General features: G+C 35.3%; 1 protein-coding gene across 8 annotated transcripts in view; it reads left to right on the top strand.

Moving 5' to 3' along the window:
* Nucleotides 1-17,453, top strand: part of AGTPBP1 (ATP/GTP binding carboxypeptidase 1) — a 241,452-nt gene that overhangs the window by 64,866 nt on the left and 159,133 nt on the right. For 6 of the 8 annotated variants that reach the window (XM_072606021.1, XM_072605974.1, XM_072605967.1 and 3 more), the window contains exons 4-7: nt 6,589-6,656; nt 13,474-13,537; nt 14,399-14,545; nt 17,104-17,235. In XM_072606021.1, coding sequence (XP_072462122.1) covers nt 6,589-6,656; nt 13,474-13,537; nt 14,399-14,545; nt 17,104-17,235 — 411 coding nt within the window. Of the gene's footprint in view, nt 1-6,338; nt 6,478-6,588; nt 6,657-13,473; nt 13,538-14,398; nt 14,546-17,103; nt 17,236-17,453 lie in introns of all 8 variants that reach the window. The other 2 variants (XM_072606012.1, XM_072606004.1) reach the window with 1 other exon arrangement.

Here is a 17,453-nt window from a genome sequence, read left to right as displayed (position 1 = left end):
ATACTGAAGACATTTTAAATTTAGTATCTAAACTATCACTACTCAGTTTTCTATGAAAATTATAAATGTCAGCTATTATTATTTAGTGTTTCAGGTTTGAAAAGCATTTTATATACATGAATATATGCACATATATCTATACTTAAAATCTAATTTGATGCTCTCGACCCTTTTGTTATCCCTATTTTACATGGGAGGAAATGTTCAGTGAGGTCAAATGACTTTCTAAGTGTCATATGGTTATTATATATCTGAGACAGGTTTTCCTAATGTCCAATACAGAACTTTTACTGCAAAATGTTGCTGCTTTTCGGAAAATATATAATGTTTTTTTGTAAGTGTAGTAACTTAGTACTAAAATTAATGATATTTCTACTTATTTGTAAGCTTCGTAGCAGAACTGTATAATTCTGTAGACTTCCATATTGTTCATGACAAACTTTCTTCTTTGTAGTGAGACAGAATATTTTTCTAGGGCTACTTTATGCCTGAAGTTATGAATATGTGGGAAATAGTTTGTGTTTGATAGTTTGATGACAAATAACTATGTTCTACATTTTTTGCTAGCAATTATTGATGATTCTTATAAATAACATGATATATTAGAGTCTAGACTTTTGCCATAATATTCTCAGTATCCATGTAACAGTATTTAAAAAAATAGTTGAAGTGGCATTATAAAAAAAAACAATTGATTAATAAATCATCTAGGAAAAGAGCTTCTTTATATCAAAGTCTGCTACGCTAAGATAAGGATGATGCAATCTTTGATAAATCATGCAAAATGGTATTGTCACAAATCATATTACTCAGCAGCCAATTTTTTTTGCTAAGTTGCACAGGCATTTGCTATGCACGACAAAAATGCATCTTTGAACAGCTTCTCCTTGTTTCTTAACAATTCTAGGTTATAAGCCTGACCCCTGAGCAACATCAAAAAGTTATACACATTTTATCTTCAACATTTTCACCTTCTTTCAGGATTTTTATTACTCACTGTTGACATTTACCCTCATCAGTCTTCTTTTAGCTTTATAGATCTTATATAAGCCAGAGTCTACCCAGTGACATTTTGGAGACCTCTTACTTCTCTGACTCATTGTCTCCACCTAGATGTGACCTGGGAATGTCAACATTTAGAACTCTTCTAAGTGTGGCTACCAGTTTTCTTAATAAGCACTAAGCCTCTGTAAGGTTTCTACCTAGAAGCATTTTCTTTATGGTATAAAGGACAAGAAAGGACATGCATATGAGCTCAGAGAATCAAGAGGCCATCTTACCTGGAGACCTGTGAAGTCTCCTTGATTTATAGCAGTGTCCTGGGGTTTGCTTCTCCATGCTGGTGCTCCCTTCCAAAGCCCCTTTGTGTGGCATTTTTCTTTTCTGGCTATCATTTTCAGTATTAGTTGCTCTTTATTGTTTTGTTCTGTGATGCACTAGGCCAGGAATAAGAGTTGGCATAATTCTGGCTTCTTACTACCACTCTGGGAACTCAGCTCTACTGTAGTAACTCACCTTTCCTCCATTTAAGGCTTACTCCACCTGTATCACTCAGATTTTTGTTTCTTTGATTAACCTCTTGGTCACTATCTCTTCTTTCTTTCTTTTATTCAAGGTATTTTTAAAATTATATAATTTATTTATATTTAGTTTTCAACATTCACTTCTACAAGATTTTGAATTCCAAATTTTCTCCCCACCGCAGGATAGCTTGCATCCCAACCACCCCTTCCCCCAATCTGACCTCCTTTCTATTACCCCCCACCCCCCACCCCCATTCCCCCTTTGTTTTCCTATAGGGTAAGATAGATTTTTATGCCCCATTGCCTGTACATCTTATTTCCCAGTTGCATGCAAAAACAGGTTTTAACATTAATTTTTAAAGCTTTTGAGTTCCATATTCTCTCCCTTCCTCCGCATTCATCCTCATTGAGAAAGCAAGAAATTCAGTATAGGCCATACTGCAAAACACTTCTATAAGAGTCATGTTGTGAAAGACTAATCACATTTCCCTCTATCCTATCCTGTCCTCCATTTTTTCCATTCTCTGCCTTGACCTGTCCTCTCACAATAGTGTTTGCTTCTGATTATCCCTTTCCCCAATCTGCTGTCCCTTCTCTTGTCCTCCCTCTCCTATCTCCTTCCCCCATTCCCCACCCCCACCCCCACACCTTCCTGCAGGGTAAGATAGATTTCCATACCCAATTGAGTGTGTTTTATTCCCTCCTTTTTAGACAAAACTGATGAGAGCAAGGCTCACTTATTCCGTCTCATCTCCCCCCTCTTTGCCTTCATTGTAAAAGTTCTTTATTGTCTCTTTTATGTGAGATGATTTATTACATTCTATCTCTCCCTTTCTCTTTCTTCTAGTACATTCCTCTCAACACTTAATTATTTTTAGGTACACACACACACACACACACACACACACACTCACACTCACACACACAAACACACATATATTGTCCCTTCTTTCTTAAGCTTAGTACCTGCTCAGAGTCCTTATTGCCTTTCCAACCCATGACTTCTTATTTGGTGATATCTATATATGTGTGTGTGTCTTTGTTTTATATAGATTTATGTTTTAGATATGTATACACACATACATATATACACATACATGCATATAAACACAAATGCATGTGTATATATACACACATACCGTATATTCACACAGATATATAGGTGTATTTGAGAGCACACATATGTATATATGTATACATTACAAAATAGTACAATTGTCTCTGCAAAAATTGAGACCGTCTATCATGAGCACCCTAATTATCCCCTAATCTATCTAGTTAAGTAACATCTAGGTCTCTCTCTAGATTTCTTAGATAGACAGATAGATAGATAGGTAGATGGATGGCTATACCTTCAAAAACCCAAGCTCTCTAAGTAAATCAACCCTTATAAACTCTATTTCAGGTACCTGTCATGGTGATCATACTTTAGAAGAGGTCTGCACAACCTGCCGGCCCTCATGCCACTTGCAGAATGCCAAAGGATTTCTTCTGCATACAAAGGATGTTTTCCTTTACATTTTTCTTGGGCTGCCAGAGAGGCCTGAGGGCCATTAAGCGGTCTGCAGGCCTGCCTTAAATCTTGAACTCTGAAATTTCCCCTCTCTCATGGTATTTGCCTGTCTTTCCACATTTCCTTCTGTCCCACTCTTCCTACATATGTTCTTTATCCTCACGGTGAGCTCTAGTCCCCCTTTCTCTATTCTTATAGTCAGTCACCTCTCTTTTGGCTTTACTTTCATTCCTTAACTGTCTTGACCCAGTAGTTAACTAGTTCATCTGTATATTGATCCTCACAGCTGCTTTCCTGCCCTTTTCTCCTGCTACTATTCATGTCCTGCCAATTCTCAGTTCATCACCCCCACCTGGAAATCCTTATTCTTCAGTTATATTTCCATGCTCTTAGAGGTCATACCTCTATGCGAACTGAGTCAGTTAAACATTTATGTTTTTTTATTCCAACTTGTCCTGCCCTCTAGCATGACAATTATTTATTCTTTCCTAATTGACCATCAGACCCCCCAAATTTGACTGTTCCATGTCTTCGTAATACTGTAGATAGTGTGGTAGATTTGGAATCTAGAAGACTTGAGTCTGAGTTTTTGGAAGAAACTTGGCTACCTTGCTGTGTACCCCTGGGCAAGTCACATACCCTTTCTGTGTTTGTTTCCTCATTCGTAAAATGGGGACAATGATAGCACTTGGCTCACAGGATTGTCGTGAAGATGACGTGAGGTAACATGGAAACCATTTTGCAGACCTTAATGTGCTATAGAAATGATAGTTATTTTTTAACAGGCAGCTACGTGGTACAGTGGATAGTGGGCTAGACCTGGAGTCAGACAGTCCTGAGTGAAAATCTACCTTCATGCACTTACTTGATTTGTGACCCAGGGGAAGTCGTTTAGCTTCTTTATGTCTGTTTCCCCATCTGTAAAAGGGAGATGATAATAGCACTTTCCTTCTAGGGTCATTGTGAGTATCAAACGAAATGATATTTATAAAGTGCTTTGTGTGCCTTAGAAGGCTGCGTAGACGCGAGCTGTTCTGCTCAGGTCTCCGTGCTGTTTTCATCCTTCTTTCAACAGAGAATGCTGCGTCCTATTTTCCTGCAATAATTGAGGCCATCTGTAATGAATACCCTCATATCTTCTACTTCCTGTCTCAGAATGTATTTATGTCTTCATCCATTCTCACCTCCTTTGCTTCTGTCTACAAAAATGGCTATTCCTGCCAGTTCTGATTCTTCTTCTTGTGCCCTTCATACTATTCTTTCCTATCTTTTCTGGGAGCATGTTCCATTCATCATTTTTTCTTTCTTTGATCTTCTGTCTTTCCCTATTTATTGATTCCTTTTTTAACACCTACAGATCTGCTGAGGTCTGCCTCATCCTTTAAAAAGCAAAATAAAATTAAAAAAAGCTACTTGACACTGTAGGCTCCTTTGGCAATTACTTCTATCTCTATTTTTCTTTTTACTGTCAAACTCCTACAAAAATTGTCTCTACTTGTTGCCACCATTTCCTCACCACTCATTCAAACTCTGAGGAAGAAAGAGCCAAGTGCAGTCAATATTTTGGTAAACTAAAAAACCCTGATAAAATTTTAATCCAGTCTTTTTGAAACATTTGGATATAGAACAACATAGTTATTTTAAGAATTGTGTTCATTGAAAGGTGAGTTAAAGACGATGAATTAAGCATACTTACAGGGTAAGCTAAACTAAATATATCATCATTCCTTGGCATTTGAGTAATATGAAATGCTGATTTTGTAATTTTATTTAATAGTATAGTATTCTTTCTAAGCAAAATGATTTTTACCTCCTATGTTTTTTTTTAATTGTTAACTTAGTATATATTTTAAACATTTATATTCTGTATGAGAGTTTGAGTAAAGTTTTTCCCCTTCAAAATCTATATTGCCAGTTGGCTTAAGATAATGTGGAAATGAAAACTTTTCCATTGTTTCAGTAGCTGTGTTCTGAAAAAGGCAGTGTAATTATTTTCTTCTTTATAATTTTGAATTGAACTTGCTTAGTATAATTCAGTTCACAAATAATACCATTTGATCTTCTCTTGAACTGAATTTTAAGTATAGTTTACATATTTATTGGTATTTGAAGTTTGCCTAATATGGATACAGTTGATCTCTGGAGGACATTTTTTGAACAATGCCACCTATTTGAAATCTATCCAAGATGATTTGAGCAAAAGTGGAATTGAGCTATGAATTGAACAAAAGTGGCTTAGATGTGTCACACAATCAAAACTCCAAGGACTTTATTCACAGCAAAGTTCTTCAAGGTCTTTATTGAATACCTACTTATTATATACTTTAAGTGTCAAAGAACCTTGAATGTGGTTTTGTAGGCCACAGAAGAGTATTAGAGGGTGGTGTGATAATTGGAAGGGCTGGCTGATAACCTAACATTGCAAAATTCAGAAACAAAAATGCAAACCAGTCTCTAATGTCTTTTTGTGTTTTATGTATGTCTGTGCAGGTATCAGTGTATATGTAATTTTGAAATTAAAACAAACTTCTGTACCTAGTAACTCATGAAGACATTGTATTGTGATAATTGATGGTTATTAGGAAGACCAAGAGTCAATCAGTTATTTGTTTATTAAGGAAAAGTTAAAGCATATATATGCATTATACTGTTTATGAAGATAGGCAACTATATAACACATTTTTAGAATGATTTTTGTCCAGAATGGTTAAAATAAAATGTTAAAAAGAATTATCAAAAAATTTACTTATGTGGAATGATTCATAGTTTATAGTACTGGATAAATTCAGTGATAATGAATACCGTTCAATTTGTCTCTATTTTAGAAGCAAATATCCTCTTCTAAGCTTTGACCCTCTCCCTTTGGTACTTTCCTGTCAAAAATGTTACCAACAACACTCTGTTTACTTCCTTATACTTTGGCACATAGCCTGTTTTTCTAGCTTCTCTCTCATCAAAGGAAGAAAAATAAGAGATCCACATAAACCTGCAAATAATAGAGAAAAAGTTGCTTCCTCTTGGATACTGGGAGAATACTTTTAGGTTTCTTTCATCCCTCATGATTGCAGAAGCAGCTCCTTTCCATTGCTTTTATGAGTGCCCCAGTAATATTGTACTATCCAAAATTTTAGAAGTGTTTTAAAAACACACTTTAGAATATTAAATTTTCCTTCATGCCATTTTTGATGAGAGCATTTTCCATTTGTAGACCTGGAAATTTGTGGGAGGCCTGGTGTCCTATTTTTACTGATTCCTATTCCTACCCTTTGGCATTGCCTTTGAATTGTTGGACTGGAGAACAGGGACCCACTTGGGCCATGTCAGGAGCAGTGGTGAAATGAGGGGAATACTTCATTCAGTGAAATATGGAAATCCATCATACTACACCCTGGAGAGTAGGGTCATCTACACCAGAGGCAGGATCACCCAAGAAGCAATTTGGTAGGTGTCTTAGGTCTATGGATGGTAACTTTACCCACTGTATTTGCAAGTTAGCATAAATATTTTTCTTTTTTTAAGTTATAAAAAAGACACTATGTTTCTGTCTTTTAGAGAAAATCAGGAAAGAAATGACAGCCAAAGGTTCTACAGGAATGGATGTTCTTCTCTCAACATTAGAGGTAAATAACTAAGGCTTAATAATATTTCTAGTTATGATTCTCCATGAGAAATGGAGACCCATAATGAACATAAGAAACATTGATTCTCTTTCTCCCTTAATCTTGATTAATAACATTTTGAATTATTCCTTTTGGTCAATGATTTTGTCCTAGAGTTATATTTAAAGAAATTAAACTTTGTTATTTTTAAGTATAGTTAGGAGAAATAAGCATTCTAATTTTATGTGGTTGTATAACTCAGTGATTTAAAACATCAAGTTTAAATTTCACTATGACTTATTGTAACTAGTAGGAAATGAAATTATACCTAGGAATAAGTAACTTTAACTTATAAAAATCATGAATTTTAAAATTTTATTGTTGTGTTATAAAGTGTTGATATATAGGTAGTAACTTGAACTTAATAGAGATTAGTACATGAGTACTTCAGATGATTACATGAATGAGGCTATTGTTTTCACTGACATAATCTTAGTGAATTGCTATGGCCAAAAATAATATTACATCTAGTGATGATCCTCAGACCTAGGTCTTAGTTAGATTTCAGTGATTTTCAGAGATCTGCAGCTAGACAATCCTTTTTATTTCTCCCTAATTATTGCATTCTGCACAAACCTCTTCTGTCCTCAAGCTTCCCCTACCGACATCTTCTGTCATCCTCTTAGCTGAGGTTCATTGCTTCATACTTTACTGAGAAAATATAGAGGCTGTTTGTCATGATCTACCACTTCTTCCTTACTCTATATCTTATAATGCCTTGACATCATCCTCCAGTCTCTCCCTCTTTTCTCTGTTCTTTGATGAAGAGATAATCTTTTGCCTCAGCAGAGTCAATCAACTCCTCTACTTGCCCTCTTCATGCCATCCTCTCCTTTGGAAGATTACCCTCAAAGTCATTCCCGTCTTTCCCCTTTCTCCAGTTTCTCCGTTTGCTGTCTAAAAATATGCACAGGTCTCTTTCTTCCTTAACAAACCCTCACTTAACCCTATCCTATTTTATTCCTCCCTTTCACAGCCAGATCCTTAGGAAAAACTGTCAACACTAATTGTGTCTACTTCCTTTGCTCTCACTCATATCTTAAACCCATGTAATCTGGCTTCCAACCTCATTTCTCATCTGAAACCAGTTTCTCCAAATTACCAATGGTGTCTTTTTAAAAAATTGTATTTAATTTTTTTTAATCAGTAAAAATCCTTTTCTCTTGCCTACTCAAACTCCTTCCCCCAAGTTGAGAGTGAAATAAAAACAATATCCCTGTCACAAATGCCTACAGTGAAGCCAATGAAATGTCTGCATTGACCATGTCTTCTTATGTCCTCTCCTATATATATCTATCTATATCTATACATAGATTTAGATCACTATAGATATAGATATCTCACTTTGCACTCTAAATCATTCACCTTTCTATCAGGAGATGAATAACATCAGCATTAGCCTTCTAGAATCATGGTCATCACACTGATCAGAGATCCCAGTTCTTTCAAACTTACTTGTCTTTTCTGTATTGTCATTGTATAAATTGTTCTGGTCTTGTTCACTCTGCATCAGTTCATGTAATCTTCCTGGGCTTCTGAAACCATCTCTTTTCCTCATTTCTTCCAGCACGATAGTATTCCATCATATTTATATACCATAACTTGTTTCTCCTTTCCACAGTTTATTGGTGTTCCCTTAGCTTCGCGTTCTCTGCCACCTCAAAAAGAGCTATAAATATTTTTATTTCATTTATATTTTATGTAATATTTTTTATGCATTCTTCGAGTTTGTTTTGTGTCGGACTAATTACTACCTTAATTTACTCTTCCTCTGATTCCCCCTTTTTCACTTATTCCCCTCTCCTTCCTTCTGCTGTGGAGTAAAAAATATTTTTCATCCCAGCTGTGTGAGTGTATGTGCATTCTTTCCTCCTTTGAGCAGTTCAGATGAGAGTGAAGTTCCAATATCAGCCTCTCCTTCCACTTTCTCTCCTTGTTTATATAGTTGCCTGCTTGTCAAGTATCTTGATTGTGTGATATAATTTCCCCTAATTTTCCTTTTTGTCCCTTCCTGCCCCACCTCCCCTGGGTATTCCTCTTCCCTTTCTTTTAATTTTTTCTCTTAGGATCATCAAGACAAACAGCATTAGACTTTGCCTAATTAAACTCCATTGATGAGTCCTGATGATGATAGAGTTCAGAGGGAATAAATTTATCATCTATCCATATTAGAATGTAAACAGTTTATCTTTGTTTAGTCCTTTATCATTATATGTTCGGTTTACCTTTTTATGTTTCTCTTGACTCCTTTGTTTGAACTTCAGAGTTTCTATAGAGCTTTGGTCTTTTCATTTGGAATTTTTGGAAGTATTCTCCTTCATTAAAGGCCTATTTCTCCCCCTAAATGATCATACTCAATTTTCCTGGCTAAAAGCCTATATCCTTTGCCTTCTGTAATGTCATATTCTAAACTCTCTTTTCCTTTATAGTGGTGGGTTCTAAGTAATGTGTGATCTTGACTATGCCTCCCCTGCACTTGAATCCTTTCTTTCCGGTTGCCTTTAGTATTTTTCTTTAACCTAGAATGTTTTTGGGAGTTTTCATTTTGGGAATTCATTCTGTTTCCACTTTGCCTTCTGCTTCAGACATTTATGTGGTTTTCTTATGAGTTCTTGAAATATATCTAGGCTCATGTTTTGGTCACAGTGTTCATATTGTTCCAATGATTCTTAAATTTTTTTCTCTTCAATTGAATTCCTAAGTCATTTTTTTTTTTTGGCTATGAGATACCTTAGATTTTCTTTTTCTTTTTTCTTTAGCCTTTTCACTTTAATATTTTTAATTTTCTTACGGAGCCATTGGCTGCTATTTGATCCATTATAATCTTCAGGGAGATTGTTGCTATTAATTCCATAGCTTTATTTTCTTTTCCAGTTTTTTCTTCTATACCTTTCATTTCATTGACAAAAACATTTTTAAACTCTTACTTCATCTCTGCGTTGTACCCATACTGTGTTTCTATTTTAGAGTCATTGTTTTCTTCTGAGTTTATGTCTTGAGCATCCCTTTCACCATAATAACTATTTATAATGGAATTTATTTTGTTATTCTTCCAGCCTACTTCCTGAATTCAGACTTGATGTTAGCCTTGAACTCTCTATACTTCTAGAAGAAAATTCTGGGTAGTCTTGTTCTGGCTTTCTTGGAATATTGAGAGCTGTGTTGTTCTAGGAACTCAGAAACAGCTCTGACAGAGGACCTGAAAGCTTTAGTGCTCCCTAGATGATCTGACTTAGACAAAGTCTGATTGCATGCAAGGACTCCCAAAGGACTCTTGAGGCACAATGCCTTCCACATCCAGAGAAAGAACTATGGAGTTCGGAATTCAGAATGAAGCAGATTATTTTCTCGTGTTGTTCTGTTCTGTTTTTTTTCCCTGGTTTCTCCCATTTGTTTTAATTTTTCTATGCAACATGACAAATGTGAAAATGTGTCTAATAGAAATGTATATTTAGAACCCATGTAAGATTGCATTCCATCTTAGGGAGGGAGGGGAAGAAAAATTGATACTTATAGAAGTGATTGTTGAAAACTGAAAACAGATAAGCTAATTAAATTAAAACAAACCAAAGTCTGATTGCTGCCCTTCTGGTCTGAGCTCTTCAGATTCCTGACCTGGGTTTGGGTTTGAGCAATGGTAGATTGCTGCTGGACTCAACTGGTACCAGTCAACTGGGAAGTTCTACTAGTTCAGAGTGATAGAACTGCAGGTTTCTTTTTGGTCTGGGATTTCTGCTCTAGTTATTCCACTTCTTACTGGGCTAGAAGCTGGATCCAAGACTTACTCTGCTCGTAGAATCTTAGCTACACAACTGATACTTGGTTGTTCCTTGCTCCAAGAGTGCAAGCATGGGTCAAATCTTTCTTGGATCTGTGACCTGGAACTGGGGAGTGGGCAGCAAAGTTGTCAGTTTGTATCTGTTCCTATATCGGTGTCCCAGGATAGGTCTGAGGATGCCTCAGTATGGGTCTGGGACCCCCTGGCCAGACCCTGTTCTGAGTGTCTGCAGACCTCTCTATGCTAGCCTGACCTGGAAAAATGACTCATTGTGACTTTTTCTTGGAATTTCCCATTAGAATTCAGTCTGGTGTATTTTCTGGGTTCTTTTGGAGGAGTTTCACAGGATATGGGGGGAGGGTCTTGTGGCCTTGCTTTACTGCTTCCCACTATTTTGCCATCTTGTCTTCATGCTGCCCTCCATCCCTCCAGTGATGTCTTACTTTCAAACTTGGATAGGCTTTTCTTAGTCCTCATCCTATTAACTATTTTGAAACTATTTTCACTGTTGACCACTCTCTTAGTTTTTTTTTTTTTGAGAAACCACTATTTCTTGGTATTCTTCCTGCATGTCTTACGACTACAAATCTCTCTCATTTGCTGGATCCTCATCCATATTCCTCTAAGTTTACTCTAAGCCTCTTTCCTAGGCCTCCTTTCTTTCTTGTCTTTCAACCATCTCTCTTGGTAACTTAATTAGTCATCATGGGTTCAGTTATCATGTCTACACAGATGACTACCAGATCTGTGTATCTGATCTTAGCCTCTCTCCTGCACTCTAGTCCCCTAGTATCACCTGCTTGTTGGACATTTCAAACTGGATACCCCAAAGATATCTTAAATGCAATGCATCCCATAAAAAACCTGGTTATTTTTGTCTCCAACCCACTCATCTTCTGAACATTATTATTTCTTTTGAGAGGGCAAGACCATGCTTCCAGTAAGTCAAGTTTATAACTTTACAGTCATTCTTGGTTCATCACTCTAAGTCATCCTGCATATCAACTCAATTGCAAATCTTGTTGATTCTGGCTCCGCGATGTTTCTTACATTTATTTCCTTCTCAGTATTCAGATAGCTGCAACTCTAATTCAGTCCTTCCTTGCCTCTTGTCTGGACTATTTTAGTGATCTTTAGATTATTCTAAAGCACTGGACTCACCATGTAGCCCACCTGCTCAAGAATCTTTAGTGACTCCCTTTACCTTCTAGGATAAAATACAAATTTTACAAATAATAAACAGTATCTGCTAAATACATATTGAGCAGTCCAACTTTTTCAACCTTATTTTTCATTCTTCTTGTTCGTGGCTTCTTTGGTCTAAGCAAGCTCTTCTTCTTGCTGTTCCTCACACATGACGTTCTCCTTTTTACAAACCAACCCCTGTATCTGTCATCTGCCCTCCTCTCCCCTCTCTGTTTCTTAGAATTTGTTGTTTCCTTTCAAGTTTGGCTTCATTGGCTTATGTGAGACCTTTCTTAATCTGTTAGCTGCACATAATTGTTCTAAGCTCTTGGAAGGCAAAGGCTTTGGCATAGAAGGTTCTCAATAAATACTTATTGATTGGTTGATTGGAATAGCCTTTTGTTAGGCTTGTACTCGAAGGCTTTTTGCTTTGGTAAATAAGACCTGCCAGACTAATACTTTGTTGGTATTGCACTGAGAACTCACAGTCAGCTTCATATCCCTTAATCTTAAGCCACATGTATAATACTTCTGTGGAGATAATCGTACCATAGATCTAGAACAGGAGGGTACTTCAGTGGCTCTAATTGGATCCCCTCATTTTACAGAATAGGAACCTGAGGCCCAAAGAGGTTTATTGTCTTTTACAAAATTACACACGTTAGAAGAATTAGCTCGATGTATTCATAGACTAGTTTCCGTGTCATAAGTGTAAAAATATGGATAGGAGAGTGTATTGGAAACTGGAGATATACGTGAGAATCTTTCTTAATGTCACGAGGATCCCACATTCATTTTCCCTTCCTCTTTTAAAAGAAAAATTGTTTCCTTCAAAATTGGAAAAAATTTTCAGAAATAGGCAAATAGAATTATCAAGATTTATTGAGAACAGTAGATTTTAATATATCTATATATTTTTTCTTTGCATTTATGCTGACATCTAAAAAACAAGTGGTGTAATTATATGTTGATAAATTTTGGGGAAATTATCTTTTGTGCAAATATATATCCTAAGATAGTTTTTAGAGGAATTAATTTCTTCTTTTAGCCCTGTGAAGGATAGATGTATTATTGAGGTGATATTTTTATTTTTGGGAAATACTGAATTGTAATATTTAATGCAGAGTTTTTTTGGGCGTGTCATGGACCCTTTTGACAGTCTGGTGAAGCTGATTCCTCAGAATAATGGACAAAAACCACTTACTTCCAATTCTAGTTATTGTTTTAGCAAAATGTCTAAATGTTTTTGAAGTTTTAGACTTTTGAACTTAGCTAGTCTTATCCCTAGGCCTCCATCAAATGCCTTTCATTGTATGTCATTGCCTTGAGTACATGTGCATGAGAAAAATTTTAAAGATGTGCTATAATAAGGGTATATAATGAGAACCCTACTATAGTGAAACAGTAGTAAGAAATGGAAATCTCCCCTAATATGAATTCATTCCCTTATGATCATAATAACTTACATTTATGTGACCCTTTGTGGCCTTTGAAGTATTCTCTTCATGATTCTGTGATACAGTATGATAGTGTAAGTATTATTGTCCCCATTTTAGAGATGTGGAAATTGACTCTCTTAGAGGTTAAGTGACAAGGCCTGACACTTGTAAATGTTAGTTTAAGGATTAAAGATTCTGGAAGGAAAAGAACGAGGATATACTGGGAAGTGAAAATAGTAGAATCCTGAAGGCATTTAATCTTACACCCAAAATTTTGAAGAGAAAGATGCCCACAAAATTTAGGTAAATGCTAAAAGAAAAAGTTTGGTAACTATTTACAGTGATGTTAATACTGAAAATAAAATATTTATTTCAGAATACGAAAGATCTTCAGACCACACTTAATATCTTAAACATTCTTGTTGAATTGGTGTCAGTTGGTAAGTTCCTTTGGTTTTATTGCTGTATGTAAAGAATAATGAATCACATAGGTCTGTGATCATAATTTCTAAGCCAAAAATGGGGGAACACAGATTGATAAAGGATGTTGTTTTTGCTAAGTCACTTTAAAAGTGTACTTTATTTCCTTGAGATCAAAAACTGAAAAACTCTTAATACAGGGTTGTTGTACATGAGTGTATTCAACCCTGTTTTATTTTGATATAATGTCTCAAAAATATTATAGAATTACATGAGGACAATACACTTGGATTTATCTGATGACAGTATGGTATTTTGAGGGTTTGTGAAATATGTAACCTTTCTTTTACTCCTTTTTGTATCATACTTAAGTTGTGGAGTGTCAATTTAAAATGTATGTAGTTTAAAATGGATTTGTAGGAAAGGAAAGGAAATAACATTGTATCTGTTTTACTTTTCTTTTTTACCAGAGATACCAGTGTTGCTTCATATTCCTGAGGGCAGGCATTCACAATTCCTTTTTTTATTTAGGGAAGGCCATAGGATTATAGACCTAGGGGTCATATGTTCCAAATCCTGAACTTTACAGAGGCAGGAATTGAATATCAGAGAAGTTAAGTGAGTTGACTGAGGTCAGAGTTCAAAAGTAGCTGAGCCAGGATGAGAATCAGCCTTTGTGATTCTCAGGTCCCATGATGCACCTCTCCAAGGTGTACCTTTTGTGTTGTACATAATTTTTCTGTTGATTTTTTTCTAACAATGAGTTGAAGTCTCCAAATATTTAATATGTTTTGACTTTCCACAATTTGCATGATGTATGATAAAGGCATTTTATGTTGAATATGACACTGAAGATTGTGTATGTTGGTTTAAATTCAAAGGTGGCAGTAGGAGGGCAAGTGCTTTAGTCTCCAAAGGTGGCACACAGATATTGTTGCAGTTACTTTTGACCGCCAGCAAAGAATCTCCGCCACATGAAGAGTTAATGATTCAAGTTCACACACTTCTCGCGAGAGCTGGACCAAAAGGTATCCATTTTAACGGAATCATTATTATAACTGGATAATTAGAATAAGAGTTATCCTTCGTAATATTGTCATCATCTGTCAGGAATTGCTAATTGACCTTTGACTGATGCTGTTGAGCTCTTGGTGTTGTAATAGGAGCGTGCTTGGTGAAGTCTCTTTATTTCTACGGCATTGCTACTCTGCTGATAATCCTGAGTTTTTGAAGAGTTATCAAATAGGTAGCAGAGAAATTGCCGAGTGAAAACAAATAGAAATTATTATCATTCGTCCTCTTCAGTAGCATAAACCCTGTGATCTTTATGGAGGGGAGATAGAGAACATCAGGATAGTTGAAAATAGGAAGGAGAATTCTGCAAATACTCAGCATTACTGTGTTCAAGGTGCTGAGGAGATACTAATGAAAATAATGTAATCCTTGGCCTTAAGGAGATTACATTTTAACCTGAAGGAAACATACATGTTGTAAATAAGTACGGGGCAAAGTAGAATGTGTTAAGGAAAAAAAGAGAGGCACAGAAAGATCACTTTAAACTGATGTTGGGGTTGGCATTAAAAGTTTTATTAAAGAGGTGGCTTTTGAGCTAGAGGCCTTGAAGAAGGAGATTTTGGCAGGCAGAGATGTGCTTGAAAAGTTTAAGAATGAATAAACTGTTATTATTGTTTTTCATTAATAATTGTTTTTTAGTGACTGTTTTGTATACTACAAAATTAGAAGTATAGCCATACAAGAAAATGCAAAATGGCTCTCATTACTTTTCCTTCAGTGATGGCAGAACAGGGAGAAAAAAAAGTTGGTTTTTAGACTCTCTATAAACTTAAACTTATCTGCTTTAAATTTGAGATCCTTTTCGAACAACCGTTTAGAGGGACTGAATCATGTCAATATTGATATATTCACTGTAAATTAAACCAGAAGACAGATAGAGATTGTAGGTTAGGGGAAAGATGGCTCATAGACTGTCCTTGGAAAGGTAAATAAAAAGTAGGTGGAATTAGTTTTCTCATGTGTCCAGAGGCAACAAATTGTGTTATGAGACATTTGGTTAGCTTTGTATTGAAATTCTTTTGAAAGATATTTGCAAAAAGACCACTATGAAAATAATCTAATATTAAATACCAACATCTCTTGCAGAGATTAGTAGAAAAATTCTTTGAAGAAGTTACTAAGATTTAAATTAATATATACTTTGATATGCAAAGGTAGGAATAGGTGAGGCCAGTGAGAACTGTGTTAGAAAATATGAACAAGAACAAGAAGGAGAGAGGCCAGAGACTCGTGGAATTCACAGAACCTTCGTGTCTGTACATCATGAACACTTTCTGTAAGAAAAAAATCAAAATGCCTTCCACATGGCAAGTATTGAACATCTCAAAAAATATATTTTAACTGTCAGGGAATGACTTGTTACTGACATAGGAATCATTTGTTATTCACCTGTGAGTGTATAATCATTGTTCACTTGACTGCATGTCAAAACCTGGAAAATAAATATTCTTTATCCCATTGGTTTTCCTTGTGGTTGTGGGAACAGCTAGGCTAGTCTCTTTTCAGTGGTTCTGGATTGTATCCAGAAAGCTCTATAATGTTTCTGGGCTTGATGCAGTAGTGTTATCTACAAACAGGAACTTCTGGAGATCTTTACCACCTATAGAAGATCCCTCTTCAATTTAGACTATTCACTGATTCCCTTCCATGGCAGTAGCAAATACCTTTGATTAGCATATGACTCTTAAGTTTATCCTCCACTAGATATTAGTGATAAGAGGGTCATCTGTCAGGGTTCTCTGTGCTGTTATATCCTCTAAGGAATTTTGCATAATTTTGATGTTTGCATAGGAGAGAGTATTAAAAGGTGGTATTTTACTCTACCAAATCAAATGCTTTTTTTTTTTATAATCACCATGCAATAAGCACATTAAGATCTTATGTTTTCTACATCTTTCTGTGAATTATGTGATGGTAAAGATATGTTCTACTGCGGAATATCACTTGTAAAAGCTCATCTATTTTCTGTTAATACCGTGATTAAGGATGCATGTGTAATCCTTAAAATCCTTAAATACTACTAGTTAGCCCTTCCCAAATTTTGCTTAATCCCCCACTAATCTGGCTTTGACTGTCATAAATTGAATTGCTACAATTGATTCCTTTCTATATCTTAAAAAAAGGTATCTTTAGGAATGTGCACACAAAGATATATATATATATATATATATATATATACACATATATATATATGTATATCTGTACATGTATAATCATACTTATTTTCAGGAAAAATATTTTAATATTCCATTTATTTTATTTTCCCTTGCCATCTATTTGCAATAGAACTCTTCAACATAATCCCATAAATCTTGTTTAACTTGCTATAAAAATATCAGAAATGAGAACTAATTTTTTTTCAGCTTTATTTAGCAGAATCTGAAAAATCTGACAAAAGAACTGGCATAAAATGACTGGAGTATGTAGATAAATTACATTTAAAAACAGGAATTGAAAATAATCTCATCCCATTCTTAAGTTACTTGTAAATTCTTTATATTTATTTTTATAGACAAAAAGTTTGGAGTGAAGTCTAGAATTAATGGGGCCTTAACTATAACTCTGAATTTGGTGAAACAGAATTTGCAGAATCAACGTTTAGTGCTGCCTTGTCTTCAGCTTTTACGAGTGTATTCTACCAATCGTAAGTGTTGTAAAGTTTCTTTCAGTTTGCCTGATTTACAAAGGAAAGTCCTTTTTACATGTTAAGCAAAAGAAAATTGGAATTTTTATGAGTAAATTACTAATGATGAGCAGTTAACATATTTGAAAAGAGCCAGAATTAATCACATTGTTTCCAAAAGAAAAACTTTTAGGAATTGCAGATTACATAGTTTGAATTTTGGTTATCCAGGGGTTAAG

This window comes from Notamacropus eugenii, chromosome 1 (assembly GCF_028372415.1).
Source record: "Notamacropus eugenii isolate mMacEug1 chromosome 1, mMacEug1.pri_v2, whole genome shotgun sequence".
Taxonomy (NCBI): Eukaryota; Metazoa; Chordata; class Mammalia; order Diprotodontia; family Macropodidae; genus Notamacropus; species Notamacropus eugenii.
Note: the sequence above shows the minus strand (reverse complement) of the source record. Positions and strands in the feature narration are given on the sequence as shown.